General features: G+C 46.6%; 1 protein-coding gene across 1 annotated transcript; it reads left to right on the forward strand.

The window, feature by feature from the left end:
- Nucleotides 1–2,536: 2,536 nt before the first annotated feature.
- On the forward strand, nt 2,537–4,155 carry LOC149449739 (serine/threonine-protein kinase SBK1-like). Its single transcript, XM_089692815.1, has 3 exons — nt 2,537–2,711; nt 2,982–3,184; nt 3,574–4,155. The coding sequence occupies exons 1-3, from the start codon at nt 2,537–2,539 to the stop codon at nt 4,153–4,155; spliced, it is 960 nt and encodes a 319-aa protein (XP_089548941.1).
- The last annotated feature ends 12,740 nt before the right edge of the window (nt 4,156–16,895 follow it).

The raw sequence follows: 16,895 nt of genomic DNA on the forward strand, positions 1-16,895 counted from the left end.
TACAGATTTCTTAGAAGAAGGTTACATTGCCCACCAAAAGGGATTCAATGATTGTCTTTGGTTAGAGATCCATAGATCGATGGAATATCCACATTATCCTGCAATATGTAATTTCTACAATCTACCCAACCTCATGCATTACATTCAGATGTTCTTTCTTCATGTATCCTTGAAATAAAATGAAACCGTTCCATCCTAGGTTGTCTGGTAGGTTGTAGATTAGCAATTGCATGCTAAACAATTCAGTACCAAAAGATTTTTTATTTCCCTAAGTTTCATATGTTGCCATTCCTGTCTGTCTTGTTGTACACGCCATTGTTTTCCTATATTTCTCATTCATCATATTTTACAATGACAACCCAGCAATACAAATGTCGTAGCAAAAAGATTAAATAAAAGAATGTTTTAATGTTCCCTGAATTTAGAATATTTTATCTTTATTTCACTTGCCTGTTATTATCCTACAAGAATGATTAAATGATTGCCTTTTGTTGAGCGATCCATAGATTGATGGAATATCCACATTAACTTGCAATATTTTATCTACCCAACCTCATGCATTACATTCAGATGTTCTTTCTTCATCTTCCCTTGAAATAAAATGAAACCGTTCCATCCGAGGTTGTCTGAGAGATTGTAGATTAGTAGTTGTGTGTTAAACAACAATTCACCATCAAAAGTTTCTCACCATTCCTGTCTATCTTTTTGTACATGAAACTTTGTTTCCCCCCTAATTTTCTTTGCTTTTCCAAATTTTCCAATAAGAACCTGTTTTAGCAGTAAGTTAAATAGACAAACGTTTTTATGTTCCCTCAATTAGATTTTTTACCTTTTATCTAAATTGCCTGTTATTGCCCTACAAGTATGAATACAATATTCTCTTTTGTTTAGAGGTCTGTGTATTGATTACATTTTTTTAGAATATAACCAACCTCATACATACATTGAGATTTTCTTTCTTCATGTATCCTAGAAGTAAAATTATACCGGTCTTCTTAGGTCATCCTAGATTGTCTGTTAGGCAATTTTCAGTTTGGTTTGAAAGCACAATCCAGCAAAAAAATGTTTTCATAGTAATCGGGTTTCAAATTCCACTATTCCCATTTGTCATATTTAGTACATGTGGGGTTCTATTTTCTCTTCCACTATATTGTTACAATGACATGCTTACATAACATTGACTAGAATGTTGGCAACTCTGACCAGCAATTCAATACAACGGCTGTAGCTAGAGGCCAACTCCAACCAATCCCATTTATTTGCTTGTGTGGAATTTTAAAGGGCACGTTGGCTAAGAAAAGGTCGAGAAACACTCATCTATGGTGTATGCATAGCAAGACCAGTATAGGTCCATGATGAGGGACCCCTTGTATTCCCCTGTTACTATATCATGCTAGAATGCAGTTTTTCATTGTCCAGTTATACCTGACTCTGGTATATTTCCTATTGTGAATTGATGTTGGTCACCTTTGGAAATAGCCACCAAACCTTCTTTCTGTTTATGTACCTGTTATTAATCTTTAATAAAAATATCATGGGACAAAAAAAATTTACAAAACCTAATAAAAGTTTTCATTCTTCCCCCACTTGTGTTCTCCTAAAGGAGGTTTTGCTGACCACACACATGAAGTGAGGGAAGATCGGACGTCAGAAATGGCAAAAAAAAGTTAAAAGATGTTCTAACCCTTTTCAGTTTTTGTCCAAATTCTTTGGTTGGATTTGTGCTTGAAGTCTCAGGAAGTCACATATCTTTAGTAAATAATTTTACTGTATTACAGCAAAGTAAAACCAGGGACTTCCTAGGATGGCACCTAAGGACAGAAAGTCAACACCCAGCTATAAAAGATATTTTCATAAATGTTAGTCATATCATGCAAAAGTTTAAAAGCTTCACACATGATGTTCAATACAAAAACTTTTGTATGATATGACTAATACATTTGGAGTTTGTATCCCTATGTTTTGAATTGATATCCCTGGCTGCCATCCTAGGAAGTCCCCGCTTGTTACCTTGTTGTAGACATTTGTTGGTTTGGAATGATGGCTCTCTCGGTCCTTTGCCCAGTGCCATTCTACATCACTCCTTTCTCTCTATGGAATCTATAAAATAATTGGACTTCTTACATATAACTTGTATGTATCAGAGTAAGGGTTCGTGTCCATAGGATCAGTTTGATGTCCATTTGAGACCCTTCTAAAATAATTTATAATACTGTATACTGACAGGTGAATTTGATCGGCTTCAAGTGGGTTTTGCATTACCATAGACTTATATAGGAAAACAATATCCACTTGCTGTGAATAAAAGCTCATCAACATAAGCCCAACATGTATTTAATAAGAATTGTAAGCATATATCAGCTTTAAAATGTAAAATAACTGTCTTTAGTTACAATACTACCCCTCCCCCCACCTCTAATGAAGGTGACAATTAATAACAGTAACTGGGTGATATCCAGAGAGATGATTAATGCCGCTTACTAATGATTAGTGCCAAATGAAACTCATTTGTATTTTTTGATGTTGTGATTCCACAATGGCTTCTAGCATTGTAGAAGTAACCAAGAACACTGCAAGGAAACTTCTTGAGCTCATTGCCGAAACCTCAGAAAACCTGACGATGATGGAAGTCACAGACCACTTCCACCCCATCAAAGAACTCGGGACAGGATCGTACGGAAAGGTTCTCTTGGCCAAACATCGGGGTTCAGGTAAATTTGTAGCCTAATTCATGTAAAGAGAATGATTTACAGAATCAGTTGTGCTTCTGAGTGCTTTTGAGCAGAATTTTTAAGTTTCTAAGTTTTCCAAGCCCCCCTTGCTTCCAGTTTTTGAGTGATGGTTATGGATCTTAATAAGTCAGAGCTTTTAGATTTACATAAACTTTTAACTAACTTTAGCAGGTTTTTAGCAAGCTTCATCATTTCTCTAATGTTGGGTTTATGATACTCATTGTCTTTTTATGTCTTTCTTTTTAACAGATGAGTTGGTGGCTATGAAACTGATGAATAAAGAGAAAACTCCAATGGACAACTTCCTAGTGGAATACGGAATGTCTCTTAGTCTCAGCGGCCATCCAAATATCATCGAAACCCATGAAATCGCTTTCCAAACCAGCAACGATTATGTCTTTGTCCAGAAGGTGGCACCAGCTGGAAACCTTCATTCAATAGTAAAGCTAAATGTAAGTTTGTATCAAAAATGTATTGATCTTTATAAAGTCACAATTTCTAGTTTTAGTTGCTTTTGAAGCATTTCTGAGTTTTAAAGGTTCCTTTCCCAGGGCAGTGAGTTGGTAGGATGTATAGTTGGCATACGCTTGTTGTTTTAGGTATGTGTATCACTCAAGATATGAAGCAAGGTTTAAAATGGAGTAAGATGGGTTAAGATGGATCTTGCACCATTAATGGCACCATTTTGTATGCTGACAGGTTTCCTTTAATCCTAGTCCTTGTGTATTCAGCTAATGTATGTTTGTTTCCCTGTACAAGAGGTAAGGTGGGTTCAATATGTTGGGTAACATTGTGTTATATTTGTGTCTAGTGACTAATTTTCTCTCTTTTTTCCCTACAGGTTGGTTTAAATGAAGATCTTGTAAAGGGTTTTGTTCCACAGGTAGCGAGTGCCTTAGACTTTATGCACAGCAGAGGAATGGTCCATCAGGACATTAAACTGGACAACATTTTGCTCATGGACATTGAATGTAAGGAAGTCAAATTAGCAGATTTTGGACTGACAAGGCTCCGGGGCACTCAAGCACCATGTATGGCCTGGTCCATCCCATATACTGCTCCGGAATTGTGCAGCTTAAAAGAAGGGGATCAATTGCTGCTGCACCCAAGCATTGACGTGTGGGCGTTTGGAATCTTGTTGTACACAGTTATGACCGGCACATTTCCTTGGGAAGAAGCAGGGGGTCATGACCCCATGTATCGGGAGTTTGCTTGGTGGCAAACGAAGAAAGACCTAACCTTGGCACCAGGAAAGTGGCAACAATTCTCCATGGAAGCCAGGCAGATGTTCTGGGACTTGTTGGCCCTCAATGCCTCTGAGAGGTGTTCTGCTATGGACATTTTAAAATATGTCCACCTGCCATGGACAGCAAAAATGCCTCCAGAGAATCTAACCAGGAAAACAGTCATACATGTGATATAACAGAGTGCATGATGTCCATTGGGGAGCCTCATCAAGTGTTGCCTCATACAACACTCATGTCCTAGGGGAAGGTAAGTCTAAATCTTAGGACTGCTGGCTTTTTCTGTATCTGGTCACATGTTTGCTTATCTACTGTAATTGCTGATTTCAGGAATACTAACTCATAGCATAGGAAAACCGTATATAATGAGCCACAGAAGCACAGATCTAATTGGACCACATGTCCACTTCTTTCCACCACAGTTCTCAAAAGCAATTTCACTATTCAAACATATACCATTCTAAAGCCATAACACCGATGTATGCTTACATGGTACCTACACTAATTACACATTCATTCTATTTGGCTTTAGTCTCCCAATGATTCCCCTGCCTAAGAAAATATTATATGGTTAAATTATGGGACCCTCTGCTCCAGGGCCACAGAGCAGCTAATGGCATGGTTATACTACATAGAAATTACATTGCACTTCTTCTCACCATTGATTTTATTGTTCTCCTTAAATGGCCTTAAAACTCATTTCCAGTTTTATTCTTTCATGTGGTAGGAGGGGGGCCTGTTTACAAAAACAAGCAATGTTCACCCTCCCCAAGCTCTAGTGCTGCCCCATATTGTCTTTGCTCCAGATTCAGTCTTTTCCAGGATTTGACACCCAATGTTATGCAACATCTTCTGTGAGCTGACAGGGAAATGATTCAGGGAGCCAAGCTCACCTCATCACATGAGCCCAGTTCTCTGCAGCAGCATTCAGGACCTGTTCCCTGCTGGAGGATAGATGAGGATGGGAAACACATGTCAATCATATGTCCAGCCCGGCCAGCAAGAAAAAAGACAGATTTAAATAAAGCTCCTAAACATGTGTACTATATTAGAACAAATTGATGGTTTTTAAATTTTGTTGGTTTTCTTTTCCCTTTTTTTGTTCATTGTCAAGTGTATTGGAATGTGTTCTGCAATCCTTCTGTACAAGGCATATATGGTAAGTATAATATTGTCATAATAAATGAAGACTTTAATGACTCTATTGCAGTATGGACTGAGGAATCCTTGGATACATTGATGGAATGATGTTACATTACCGAGCCTGAGATCAGCAAGCCCCCCCCCCCCAGCTGCATAGTGTAGTAACTTTTGCTAATCTGTGGTTACTCCTCCTGTGCACTGGGTGGTGCTCTTGTGCTTCTTCACCTCTGGTTTATTCAATATTGTATTATTATGTTTATACAGCAATATGACTATTACTAATACTACTATCACTTTATACTACTTTACTACTTCTGCTGCTATTACTCCCACATGTATGGAAAACCTCTATTTCTTTGATGTTCCAGTGTTCACATTTAGATTTTTCTGTTCTTTTTTTTTCTATTAACATTATTTTGAAAACTTTACACTATTACCTAGCAGGAGAAATGAGGGGCTCCACTGATTGATACTTTCCAACCGTTCCCGATTTGGCAGGGCATGCCCATTTTTTAGTTTATTGTCCCATGACGGTTGTGTCTGGGCTGTGTCCTGGGATCACAGCATGAGGGTCTGATGGTTTCAGCAGTAACAGCATCAGTGTTGGCTTCTAGTCCTGATCCTTGTTTGCCCACTTTCCCAGCAGCTGTGCCCACTGATCTCGCCCTTTACCAAGTCACAAATCCCAGTGTATTGCATGCTATGCCAGATGGCCCTTCTGGCCAAATTAGGAAAATGATCTGATCTGGTGGAGGCTCTTACTGACTTCATGGTTGTGTCCGTTTTATAAGACACAGCCTTGGTTGCCAGCTAAGGGTTATCAACAATCTCCTGCAAGGAAATTTTTTTCCCCCCAATGTGCTGACCCAAGTTGTCAATCCAAATATTCAGGTTGTGAGCCACACATGCAGCTGCCAAGGCTGGTGCCACAGAGGCAGAACTTGCTTCCTAGATTATCCTAAGGAGGTCCTCTATCTTCCCATCCATTAGGGTTAAGATGAAGGTTTAGTCTGGATTTTCCTTTAACTAACACCCAAACCTTTCCCCAAGCATCATATGTAGGAGCTGTATTTCTAACAGTCCTACATATGACAGCTTCCCACTGTCACAGGATTTTAGAAACCACTGCTGTCACTGGGAATACTCAGCCATGTGTGTGGGGGGGGGGGGGGGTGCATATGAGGACCACTTATTTTATAGGGGATTTCCAGGTTTCAATAAGTATCTGCAGAACCGAACAATCACTAATCAGGGTTGTGGGGAAGAGACCCTTGTCCTCATGTATTATAGGGATAAAGTGCTTTGCTAAGGGTTCCCCCTGGCAAGGCACCCCTGAATGTTGAGGGCATGTGGCCTGAGGCTGAGATTTCTTTTTTCTGATTCCTTCCTCTGATTAAGGTCCTTCAAGGATTGATTTATGGAAAAGGTCCTCCCCTTTTTGGTCTAGCAATCATGCAGGTCTTTGCAAAAGCCCAATGAAAAATATTGTTTTCTGTGTGCCCTGTTCACACCACACCATCTGCACATGACATTAGCATCGTGGTGTGAACAGGACACATAGAATGCAATGGTTTTCTTTATACCCATGCAGAGACCTGAGAGGTGCATAAAAATATGTCAATGCACATGGTGTGAGCGAGCCCATAAGGTACACCCAAAGCAACACCGTATCCATGAAGTCTTCAATAAAGAGGTAATGAGGTAAGCATTAGGAATGCCATTCATACAACCATATGGAGGGACAAGAACCTACCAATGAAAGGTAGCCTGGGGAAAGAGACAAGAGGGAAGTGCACATATCTGTGATCCCAATGACCACTGGCCCAACAGCCATCCGGTAAAAAAAAACAAAACCTACATCACACTTTATTCCTGTTGGCAGTATACACAATCAGAACTGGAGGGGTGGGTGGGATATTGTATGCTGTCTTGTATTTCCTGTTGAAAGTAGAACCATTCATCTCTGGTTGGACCTTGAAGATGAGGATATACCCTGAAAACTTGTCCTGAAAGTTGAATGTTAGTGCAAATAAAAAAAGTATCCAGGACAGTACTCAATTGTTCTTGTTAGCAGAAAACTAAAAAAAGAAATGTGTGGGTGGGCAAGACTTTAAGGCCTTAGATCACTTTTCACAGAGAAGCACAGGGGCAGCTGACAGGCATCGTGAGGCCATACTGCTTCTTCCTGAATGTTTTGGGCTGTCTTGGACAGTTGAGGAAGTATTTGCAATGGTATTTTCAACTGCAAGCCTAATGTTGGACAGGCAGTTGCAGCACAGCTCTATTCACTTGAATAAGTCACGTTCAGCGACAGTACTGCCTACTGAATGTGATTTAGGGAGATAATTTTGGATGTTGAGCCCCACTGAATCAATGGGTTTGGGCATTTTCAAAATGGAGGTCATTGGTGGTCAACTTCTTCTTCCTGGTTCCCTGTGCCGGCCCATTTATGTCCTGTTTTATAAAACATTCTTAAGTTAATTAATGTAATTATTTCTAAGAACATAATTACTAGTTCTTATAATATAGATGGACAGCATAAGAATAGCAATGTTAGGTTATTTGGCCCCATATTGTTGTGGGAGGGTGTGACCTACTGTTGGGTCCATCCTTCTCAGCATAGTCTATTTGGTAGGGCGTCTCCCACTCCAGTACTGTATATGCATTTTGGTATGTAGTCAGTGGGGTCGCTGCATTGCTACGTGTCCTCTTTCACAATTCTAGTCATTTTGATTGTAGAAGGTTTGGCAAAACCTCAGGGGAACATCCCCTTCTCTTATTACTGCTTGGAGGCACCTTTGTGGGCCGAGGCCTGGTTATGTCCCCCTCCCCCCTCTTTTTGTACTTCTAATTTGCATTGTTTATTGTAAACCCAGCTATCTGATTTTTTTTTCCTTTTTTAATGTCTTGTTGATTTGTTTTTTGTCTGCAGTTATTTTTGTATTCTTTGTATTGTATTTTGAAATCTCTTAAATTCTGATCAATAAAATATTATGCAAAATAAAGTCACATGCCTGAAGAAGGGGCCTTGCAGGGCTCAGAGACCAGGATGTTGTTATGGTGTGATGTGATCATTTAATAAAATGTTTGGATGCTTTTTGGAGATCCTTCATGTGCTTCCGGCATATCTCTTGTTCTATTATATCTAAAGGTGAATTCCCAAAACATGACCTACTTGGGGTACTTGACAGCTAAGGTTGGGAACCATTGCTATACACAAATTTTGCTAACCCCAAAAAATTAATTTCACTCTGGTGACCGTGGGTTACATTTGGCTTCCATATCCACTTCCCTCAAAAGAACCGTACCTGTACATCCTCTGGTTGAATTTGGTATACTGGGGTCATGGCTGGAGCTCCAGTCATGACCCCAATATCTTTTTTTTTTTTTTCAGCCAGCCATGTGAAATAAAGTGATCCAAGTGGCTAATGAATCACTGGATCACTTTCACATGCAACTGAAGGGGGCCTCCCCGCTGCCTTCTTGGGCTCTCCCATCCCACCAGGGAGCTCCACACTGAACTCGCAGGTTTTGCCTGCCAACTATAGAGATAATCAAAGACCAGAACATCCCCAATCATTTCTATGATCTAAGAAACTGGAAGCAACAAGTATTTTGTCATTTCTGGTTTTGGTTTAATGTAAACAAGCCATTACCAGCCTGTGAAAGCATCTGATCACACCAATCTCAGTCTGATCAGATCTTTTTAAGAGCAGAGAAGAGGTCTGGGGTCTAATGGACCCCGTATGTCTCAGTAGAGAGGACCTGTCACTGCCCATGCTATCACAAGGGATTTTGTTCATCCTTTGTGATAGCAATAAAAGTGATTTAAACAAATGAAAACAAATAAGTATTAAAAAATAAATAAATACAAAAATAAAAAAAACACTTCAATACTAGAGATGAGCGAAGAAATGAAAAATTTGATTCGACTGATTCGGCGAATTCGTGGACAATATTCGATTCGAGTCGAATAAATTCGCTGTGAATTTAACTTAAAAAAGGGTGTTTCTAGGCTTCAGAGAGACTTAATATTAGTGCAGAACACTGTACCTTTAATTTAAATGCCCTTGGAGTCTGCTGGGGAAGAGAAATAATACTGTCACTCAGTATGACATGCAGATGAGTGCCGTCGATCTTAGAATCACCGCACACTTCACTCATTTGGCCAGTCACGGGGCCAAAACCAGTGTTTGGAGCCACAGTGTGGCGGTGGAGGCAGCAGCAATGGGAGGCCATTCAGCAACCTATGACAAAATGGAAACCAGCAGGAGTGTGAGGAGACCTGAAAGTGGCACATGGCAGAGTGGGAGCAATGGGAGGCGGTGCAGGGACCCAGGTCACACTGTGGGACCAGCATCAGCGTGAACAGGCGGTACGGGGGCCCATGGCCGATTTGACCTCGTTCATCCCATAGTCCTGCCGACTCACGAATAGCGTGGCCTCCTCAAAGGGCCTGAGCAAGCGCAGGTGTCACGCATGAGCTGACAATGGCTGACATCTAAGTTACACAGGGAGTACCTTTATCCGCTTTTAACATCAGGAAATCTGTGATGGCCTTTCGCTGTTCGTAAAGGCGGTCTAACATATGTAGTGTTGAATTCCACCTTGTTGCAACGTCACAGCATGAGGAGTCGGTACGGGGGCCCATGGCAGATTACGTGCCTGGCAGCAGCAATGGGAGGCCCGTAATCTGCCAGCACCCTATGTCAAAAAATTGAACACACCAGCAGTGTGAGGAGACCTGAAAGTGGCACATGGCAGAGTGGAAGCAATGGGAGGCGGTACAGGGACCCAGGTCACACTGTGGGCTCAGCAGCAGCGTGACCAGGCAGTACGGGGGCCCATGGCCGATTTGGGGCCTGGTGGCACCTATGGAAGGCCTGTAATCTGCCAGCAACCTATGACAAAATGGACAACCGCAGGAGTGTGAGGAGATTTCAAAGTGGCACATGGCAGAGTGGAAGCAATGGGAGGCCGTACAGGGACCCAGGTCACACTGTGGGCTCAGCAGCAGCGTGACCAGGCGGTACGGGGGCCCATGGCCGATTTGGGGCCTGGCGGCACCTATGGGAGGCCTGTAATCTGCCAGCACCCTATGACAAAATGGAACCCTGGGCTGGGGCAGGCAGAACCGTCGTATCTTTATCACGGTTTTCCCAGGCCACCGAATGGCGACGCTGCATATGGCCACATAGTCGACATACGGCTACGTTTACTTCCTCGGGCAGCTTGACAAAAAATTGCCACACCGCAGAGTAGGAAACTTTGCCTCCGCTACTCCTCACTGGCTGACTGCTACTTCCTCCGTGCACACCGGCACCACTACTGGCCGTGGTGGTAGGCTGCAGTGGAGCTGGTGCTCTACTCCGTGGCCGTTTGCCTCCACTGACACTGCTGCGACCCTGCTGCCTCCTGGCAGCAGCAATGGGAGGCCGTACAGGGACCCATGAGAGACTCTGGACTTGGCAGCAGCATGAGGAGGCGGTATATAGGGGCCCATGGCAGATTAGGGGCCTGGCAGCAGCTATAGGAGGCCCGTAATCTGCCAGCACCCTATGTCAAAAAATTCAACACACCAGCAGTGTGAGGAGACCTGAAAGTGGCACATGGCAGAGTGTGGCGATGGAGACAGCAGCAATGGGAGGCCATATAGGGACCCATGAGAGACTCTGGACTTGGCAGCAGCATGAGGAGGCGGTATATAGGGGCCCATGGCAGATTAGGGGCCTGGCAGCAGCTATAGGAGGCCCGTAATCTGCCAGCACCCTATGTCAAAAAATTCAAAACACCAGCAGTGTGAGGAGACCTGAAAGTGGTACATGGCAGAGTGTGGCGATGGAGACAGCAGCAATGGGAGGCCGTATAGGGACCCATGAGAGACTCTGGACTTGGCAGCAGCATGAGGAGGCGGTATATAGGGGCCCATGGCAGATTAGGGGCCTGGCAGCAGCTATAGGAGGCCCGTAATCTGCCAGCACCCTATGTCAAAAAATTCAACACACCAGCAGTGTGAGGAGACCTGAAAGTGGCACATGGCAGAGTGTGGCGATGGAGACAGCAGCAATGGGAGGCCGTATAGGGACCCATGAGAGACTCTGGACTTGGCAGCAGCATGAGGAGGCGGTATATAGGGGCCCATGGCAGATTAGGGGCCTGGCAGCAGCTATGGGAGGCCCGTAATCTGACAGCACCCTATGTCAAAAAATTCAACACACCAGCAGTGTGAGGAGACCTGAAAGTGGCACATGGCAGAGTGTGGCGATGGAGACAGCAGCAATGGGAGGCCATATAGGGACCCATGAGAGACTCTGGACTTGGCAGCAGCATGAGGAGGCGGTATATAGGGGCCCATGGCAGATTAGGGGCCTGGCAGCAGCTATGGGAGGCCCGTAATCTGACAGCACCCTATGTCAAAAAATTCTACACACCAGCAGTGTGAGGAGACCTGAAAGTGGCACATGGCAGAGTGTGGCGATGGAGACAGCAGCAATGGGAGGCCGTATAGGGACCCATGAGAGACTCTGGACTTGGCAGCAGCATGAGGAGGCGGTATATAGGGGCCCATGGCAGATTAGGGGCCTGGCAGCAGTTATAGGAGGCCCGTAATCTGCCAGCACCCTATGTCAAAAAATTCAACACACCAGCAGTGTGAGGAGACCTGAAAGTGGCACATGGCAGAGTGTGGCGATGGAGACAGCAGCAATGGGAGGCCGTATAGGGACCCATGAGAGACTCTGGACTTGGCAGCAGCATGAGGAGGCGGTATATAGGGGTCCATGGCAGATTAGGGGCCTGGCAGCAGCTATGGGAGGCCCGTAATCTGCTAGCACCCTATGTCAAAAATTTCAACACACCAGCAGTGTGAGGAGACCTGAAAGTGGCACATGGCAGAGTGTGGCGATGGAGACAGCAGCAATGGGAGGCCGTATAGGGACCCATGAGAGACTCTGGACTTGGCAGCAGCATGAGGAGGCGGTATATAGGGGCCCATGGCAGATTAGGGGCCTGGCAGCAGCTATAGGAGGCCCATAATCTGCCAGCACCCTATGTCAAAAAATTCAACACACCAGCAGTGTGAGGAGACCTGAAAGTGGCACATGGCAGAGTGTGGCGATGGAGACAGCAGCAATGGGAGGCCGTATAGGGACCCATGAGAGACTCTGGACTTGGCAGCAGCATGAGGAGGCGGTATATAGGGGCCCATGGCAGATTAGGGGCCTGGCAGCAGCTATAGGAAGCCCATAATCTGCCAGCACCCTATGTCAAAAAATTCAACACACCAGCAGTGTGAGGAGACCTGAAAGTGGCACATGGCAGAGTGTGGCGATGGAGACAGCAGCAATGGGAGGCCGTACAGGGACCCATGAGAGACTCTGGACCTGGCAGCAGCATGAGGAGGCGGTATATAGGGGCCCATGGCAGATTAGGGGCCTGGCAGCAGCTATGGGAGGCCCGTAATCTGCCAGCACCCTATGACAAAAAATGGAACACACCAGCAGTGTGAGGAGACCTGAAAGTGGCACATGTTTGGGGCATGATTCATGGCGGATTTAGTCAGTTGTGTCAGGAACTGGTGGTTTGAAATCCAGACTAATCCACGCCTGATTCATTTTCACAAACGTGAGTCTCTCCACACTTTGGGTGGACAGTCGTGTCCTCCGCGGAGTTACAATACCTCCTGCCGCACTAAACACGCGCTCCGATGCCACGCTACTGGCCGGGCATGACAGCCTTTCAAGGGCAAATTCAGCTAGTTGGGGCCAAAGGTCAAGTTTCGTTGCCCAGTAGTCAAGGGGATTGTCTACCTCGGTTGGCAGGGTGCTGTCCAAGTAGGCCCAAGCCTGTTGTTTGAGGTCCTGCTCCAGGTCCACCTGATGCTGCTGCTGCTGCTGCTGCGGCTGGTTAGTAGTTTCCTCACTGCGCTGGTGAAGAAAGCTACTCATCATCGACTGCAGACTGAGGCAGCCGCTGCTGGTGGAGCTGCCACTGCTCCTACCACCCCACCCCTCCCCTGCTGCCATGGCAGCGGAACGCGAGCGCACAGGGCCCACAGTGTCTGAGGATGGACGTTGGCGCACAAAGGCAGAGACCAACTGACTACATAGGTGGTTTTTATAGTACGTTATTTTGGCCTCCCTCTCAGCAGGTATGAAAAAGGCCACCATTTTTGAACGGTAGCGAGGGTCCAACAAGGTGGACAGCCAAAAGTCATCTCTCTGTCTGATGGTTATTATTCGGCTGTCGCTACGCAAGCAACCGAGCATGCTATGGGCCATTTGTGCCAAGGAATGCGAGGGACTCCCTGCCTCCATCTCCACAGCATACTGCCACGGTGCGTCTGGGTCCTCTGTCTCCTCCTCCTCCTCCTCTACCAGATGCTCCTGCTCCTCCACTCCTGTCCGCTGAGTGGAAAAACCACCCATTTCACTCAATAATTCCTGAGCACAAATGTCCTCCTCTACCTCCTCCTCTTCTTCCTGTCCTGCCCCCACAGGGGTCATGTGGCGTTGAGATCTGTGCGCCACGTCTACCGCACCCTGACCAGCCATTGTTAACAGCATTTGTTCAAGGACGTGCAACAGAGGAATGACGTCGTTCATCCCATAGTCCTGCCGACTCACGAAGAGCGTGGCCTCCTCAAAGGGCCTGAGCAAGCGGCAGGTGTCACGCATGAGCTGCCAATGGCTGACATCGAAGTTACACAGGGGAGTACCTTTATCCGCTTGTAACATCAGGAAATCGGTGATGGCCTTTCGCTGCTCGTAAAGGCGGTCTAACATGTGTAGGGTTGAATTCCACCTTGTTGCAACGTCGCAGATCAGGCGATGATGTGGAATTCCGTTCTGCCGCTGCAGCTCAAGGAGGGTGGGCTTTGCGGTGTAGGAATGGCTGAAATGCATGCAAAGTTTACGTGACATTTTAAGGATGTCTTGCAGTGGGATGGTGGATTTTAGGAACCGCTTGACAACCAGATTGAACACGTGAGCCATGCATGGCGCATGGCACAACCTTCCTTGACGCAGAGCAGACACCATGTTCTTTCCGTTGTCGGTCAACATGGTTCCGATTTTCAGTTTGCGCGGAGACAGCCATCTGTCGATTTCTCTGTTCATTACACTCAGAAGTTCCTCCCCTGTGTGACTACGTTCGCCAAGGCATACCAGGTGCAGAACAGCGTGACACCGTTGCACCGTTGCGCCCTGCACATGTGATATGCCGGTCGGGTAATGGGACTGGCGGCTGAGGACACGGCGGAAGAAGAGGTGGTAGAGGCGGACATCTTTGCCGGACCAAGGACGTGCAAACGTGGAGGCAAAATCGGCGTGACCTGTCCAAGTTGCTGGTGCGGCTGTGACGGCACCACGTTCACCCAGTGGGCCGTAAATGACATGTACTGTCCCTGACCGTAGTTACAGCTCCACACGTCGGCGCTGCCGTGCACTTTGGCAGAGACCGACATGCTCAAAGACTGGCCCACCATCTCTTCTACATGTGAATGCAGGGCTGGCACTGCCTTTTTGGCGAAGAAATGACGGCTTGGCACTCTCCACCGCGGCGCGGCACAAGCCATCATTTCTCTGAAAGCTGCTGAGTCCACCACTTGGAAAGGGAGGGACTGCAGCACCAGCAACTTGGACAGGAGGACGTTCAGCTTCTGCACCGTCGGGTGCGTGCTCGCAAACTGTTGTCTCTTGGAAACAGATTCCAAGAAAGACTGCTGACGGAATCCGTGAAGAGGAGTAGCAGGAGAAGGAGCATCTGAACGAGCGGAAGATGCCAACGAGCGACAACTCCCCTCAGCAGAGGTGTTGGAGCCTTGACTGGATGATGGAGGGCGAGTGACGTCGGGTGACGGAGCAAGTAACGGAGCGGGTGATGGAGCGGGGGCTGGGGCGGGCAGAACCGCCGTATCTTTATCACCGTTTTCCCAGGCCACCAAATGGCGACGCTGCATATGCTGCCGCAACGCTGTAGTCCCAACATGGGCCCCCTGGCCACGCTTGACTTTCTGGCCACATAGTCGACATACGGCTACGTTTACTTCCTCGGGCGGCTTGACGAAAAATTGCCACACCGCCGAGTAGGAAACTTTGCCCCCGATACTCCTCACTGGCTGACTGCTACTTCCTCTGTGCACACCGGCACCACTACTGGCCGTGGTGGTAGGCTGCAGTGGAGCTGGTGCTCTACTCCGTGGCCGTTTGGATCCACTGACACTGCTTCCACTGACACTGCTGCGACCCTGCTGCTGTCTCCTGGGCAACCCACCGACTGTTTCGCTCACTGCCAAGCTGCCACCCTCTTCTCCTGATGATGCGGAAGAAATTGCCTGATGACGACGTGGCTGCCAAGTGCGATCAACCTCCTCATCACCAAGTAGGGTCTATGCCTCACTACTAGCCCCCTCGGCTGCGTCTGGGTCAGGAGACAGACCTGTCTCTAGACCGGCTACCGAGCCACTCTCCTCGCCACTACTTCTTCGCCTGGCTGCTGAAAAGGCGGATGTCTCCCCCCGTTCCTGACCGCCCTCTGTTAGCTCTTCCTCACTGTACAGTGGGGCTGAGCCCACAGCATGCGATACTTCGCTTGGTGAGGGAACACCAAAGGACAGGGGCAGGTAGAGGACACGTGATTTCAGTGGGCTTGGTCCCGGGCCATGCCAACTAACGGTTGTGTCTGACGTACCCACCGACCGTTGGCTGTAGGTGTCAGAGGTGACCTGGGAAGAGGAAGACGACCGAGCCAACCAATCGACGACGGCAGGGTTGTCGGTGGAGACACGACCGCTGGATGACACCGGGAGCACTGGCCTCTGGCTGCGAATAGTGCTGCCTCGACCCCTTCCTCTGCTGCCACGTCTGCTCGCTCCTAAAACATTGCCTCCTCTGCCACTCCTCTGCATGTTGTCTGACATACTCTTTAATTCAACGATTCTGTGTCCCTGAGTAACAATTCTGTGTCTGTCCCTGAGTAACAATTCTGTGGCCCTAAGTAACGGTTCTGTGGCCCTCAGTAACAATTCTGTGTCCCTCAGTAACAATTCTGTGTCTGTCCCTGAGTAACAATTCTGTGGCCCTAAGTAACGTTTCTGTGGCCCTCAGTAACAATTCTGTGTCCCCCTGATTAACGTTTATGTGGCCCTAAGTAACGGTTCTGTGGCCCTCAGTAACGGTTCTGTGGCCCGCAGTAACAATTCTGTGTCCCTGATTAACGTTTCTGTGGCCCAAAGTAACGGTTCTGTGGCCCTCAGTAACAATTCTGTGTACCTCAGTAACAATTCTGTGTCTGTCCCTGATTAACGTTTACGTGGCCCTAAGTAACGGTTCTGTGGCCCTCAGTAACAATTCTGTGTCCCTGATTAACGTTTATGTGGCCCTAAGTAACGGTTTTGTGGCCCTCAGTAAAAATTCTGTGTCCCTCAAGAAACAATTCTGTGTCTGTCCGTGAGTATCAATTCTGTGGCCCTAAGTAATGGTTCTGTGGCCCTAAGTAACAATTCTGTGTCCCTGATTAACGTTTATGTGGCCCTAAGTAACGGTTCTGTGGCCCTCAGTAACAATTCTGTGTCCCTGATTAACGTTTATGTGGCCCTAAGTAACGGTTCTGTGGCCCTCAGTAACAATTCTGTGTACCTCAGTAACAATTCTGTGTCTGTCCCTGATTAACGTTTACGTGGCCCTAAGTAACGGTTCTGTGGCCCTCAGTAACAATTCTGTGTCCCTGATTAACGTTTCTGTGGCCCTAAGTAACGGTTCTGTGGCCCTCAGTAAAA

Source organism: Staurois parvus, unplaced genomic scaffold, assembly GCF_062004578.1.
Source record: "Staurois parvus isolate SC_StPar_1 unplaced genomic scaffold, SC_StPar_1.0 ptg000605l, whole genome shotgun sequence".
NCBI classification, from domain to species: domain Eukaryota; kingdom Metazoa; phylum Chordata; class Amphibia; order Anura; family Ranidae; genus Staurois; species Staurois parvus.

Excerpts from the sequence above, each read along its gene's own strand:
- LOC149449739 (XM_089692815.1), top strand. The coding sequence starts at position 2,537 with ATGGCTTCTAGCATTGTAGAAGTAACCAAGAACACTGCAAGGAAACTT. Across the intron at positions 2,712-2,981 it reads GGCCAAACATCGGGGTTCAG|ATGAGTTGGTGGCTATGAAA; the intron begins GTAAATTTGTAG and ends TCTTTTTAACAG. Across the intron at positions 3,185-3,573 it reads ATTCAATAGTAAAGCTAAAT|GTTGGTTTAAATGAAGATCT; the intron begins GTAAGTTTGTAT and ends TTTTCCCTACAG.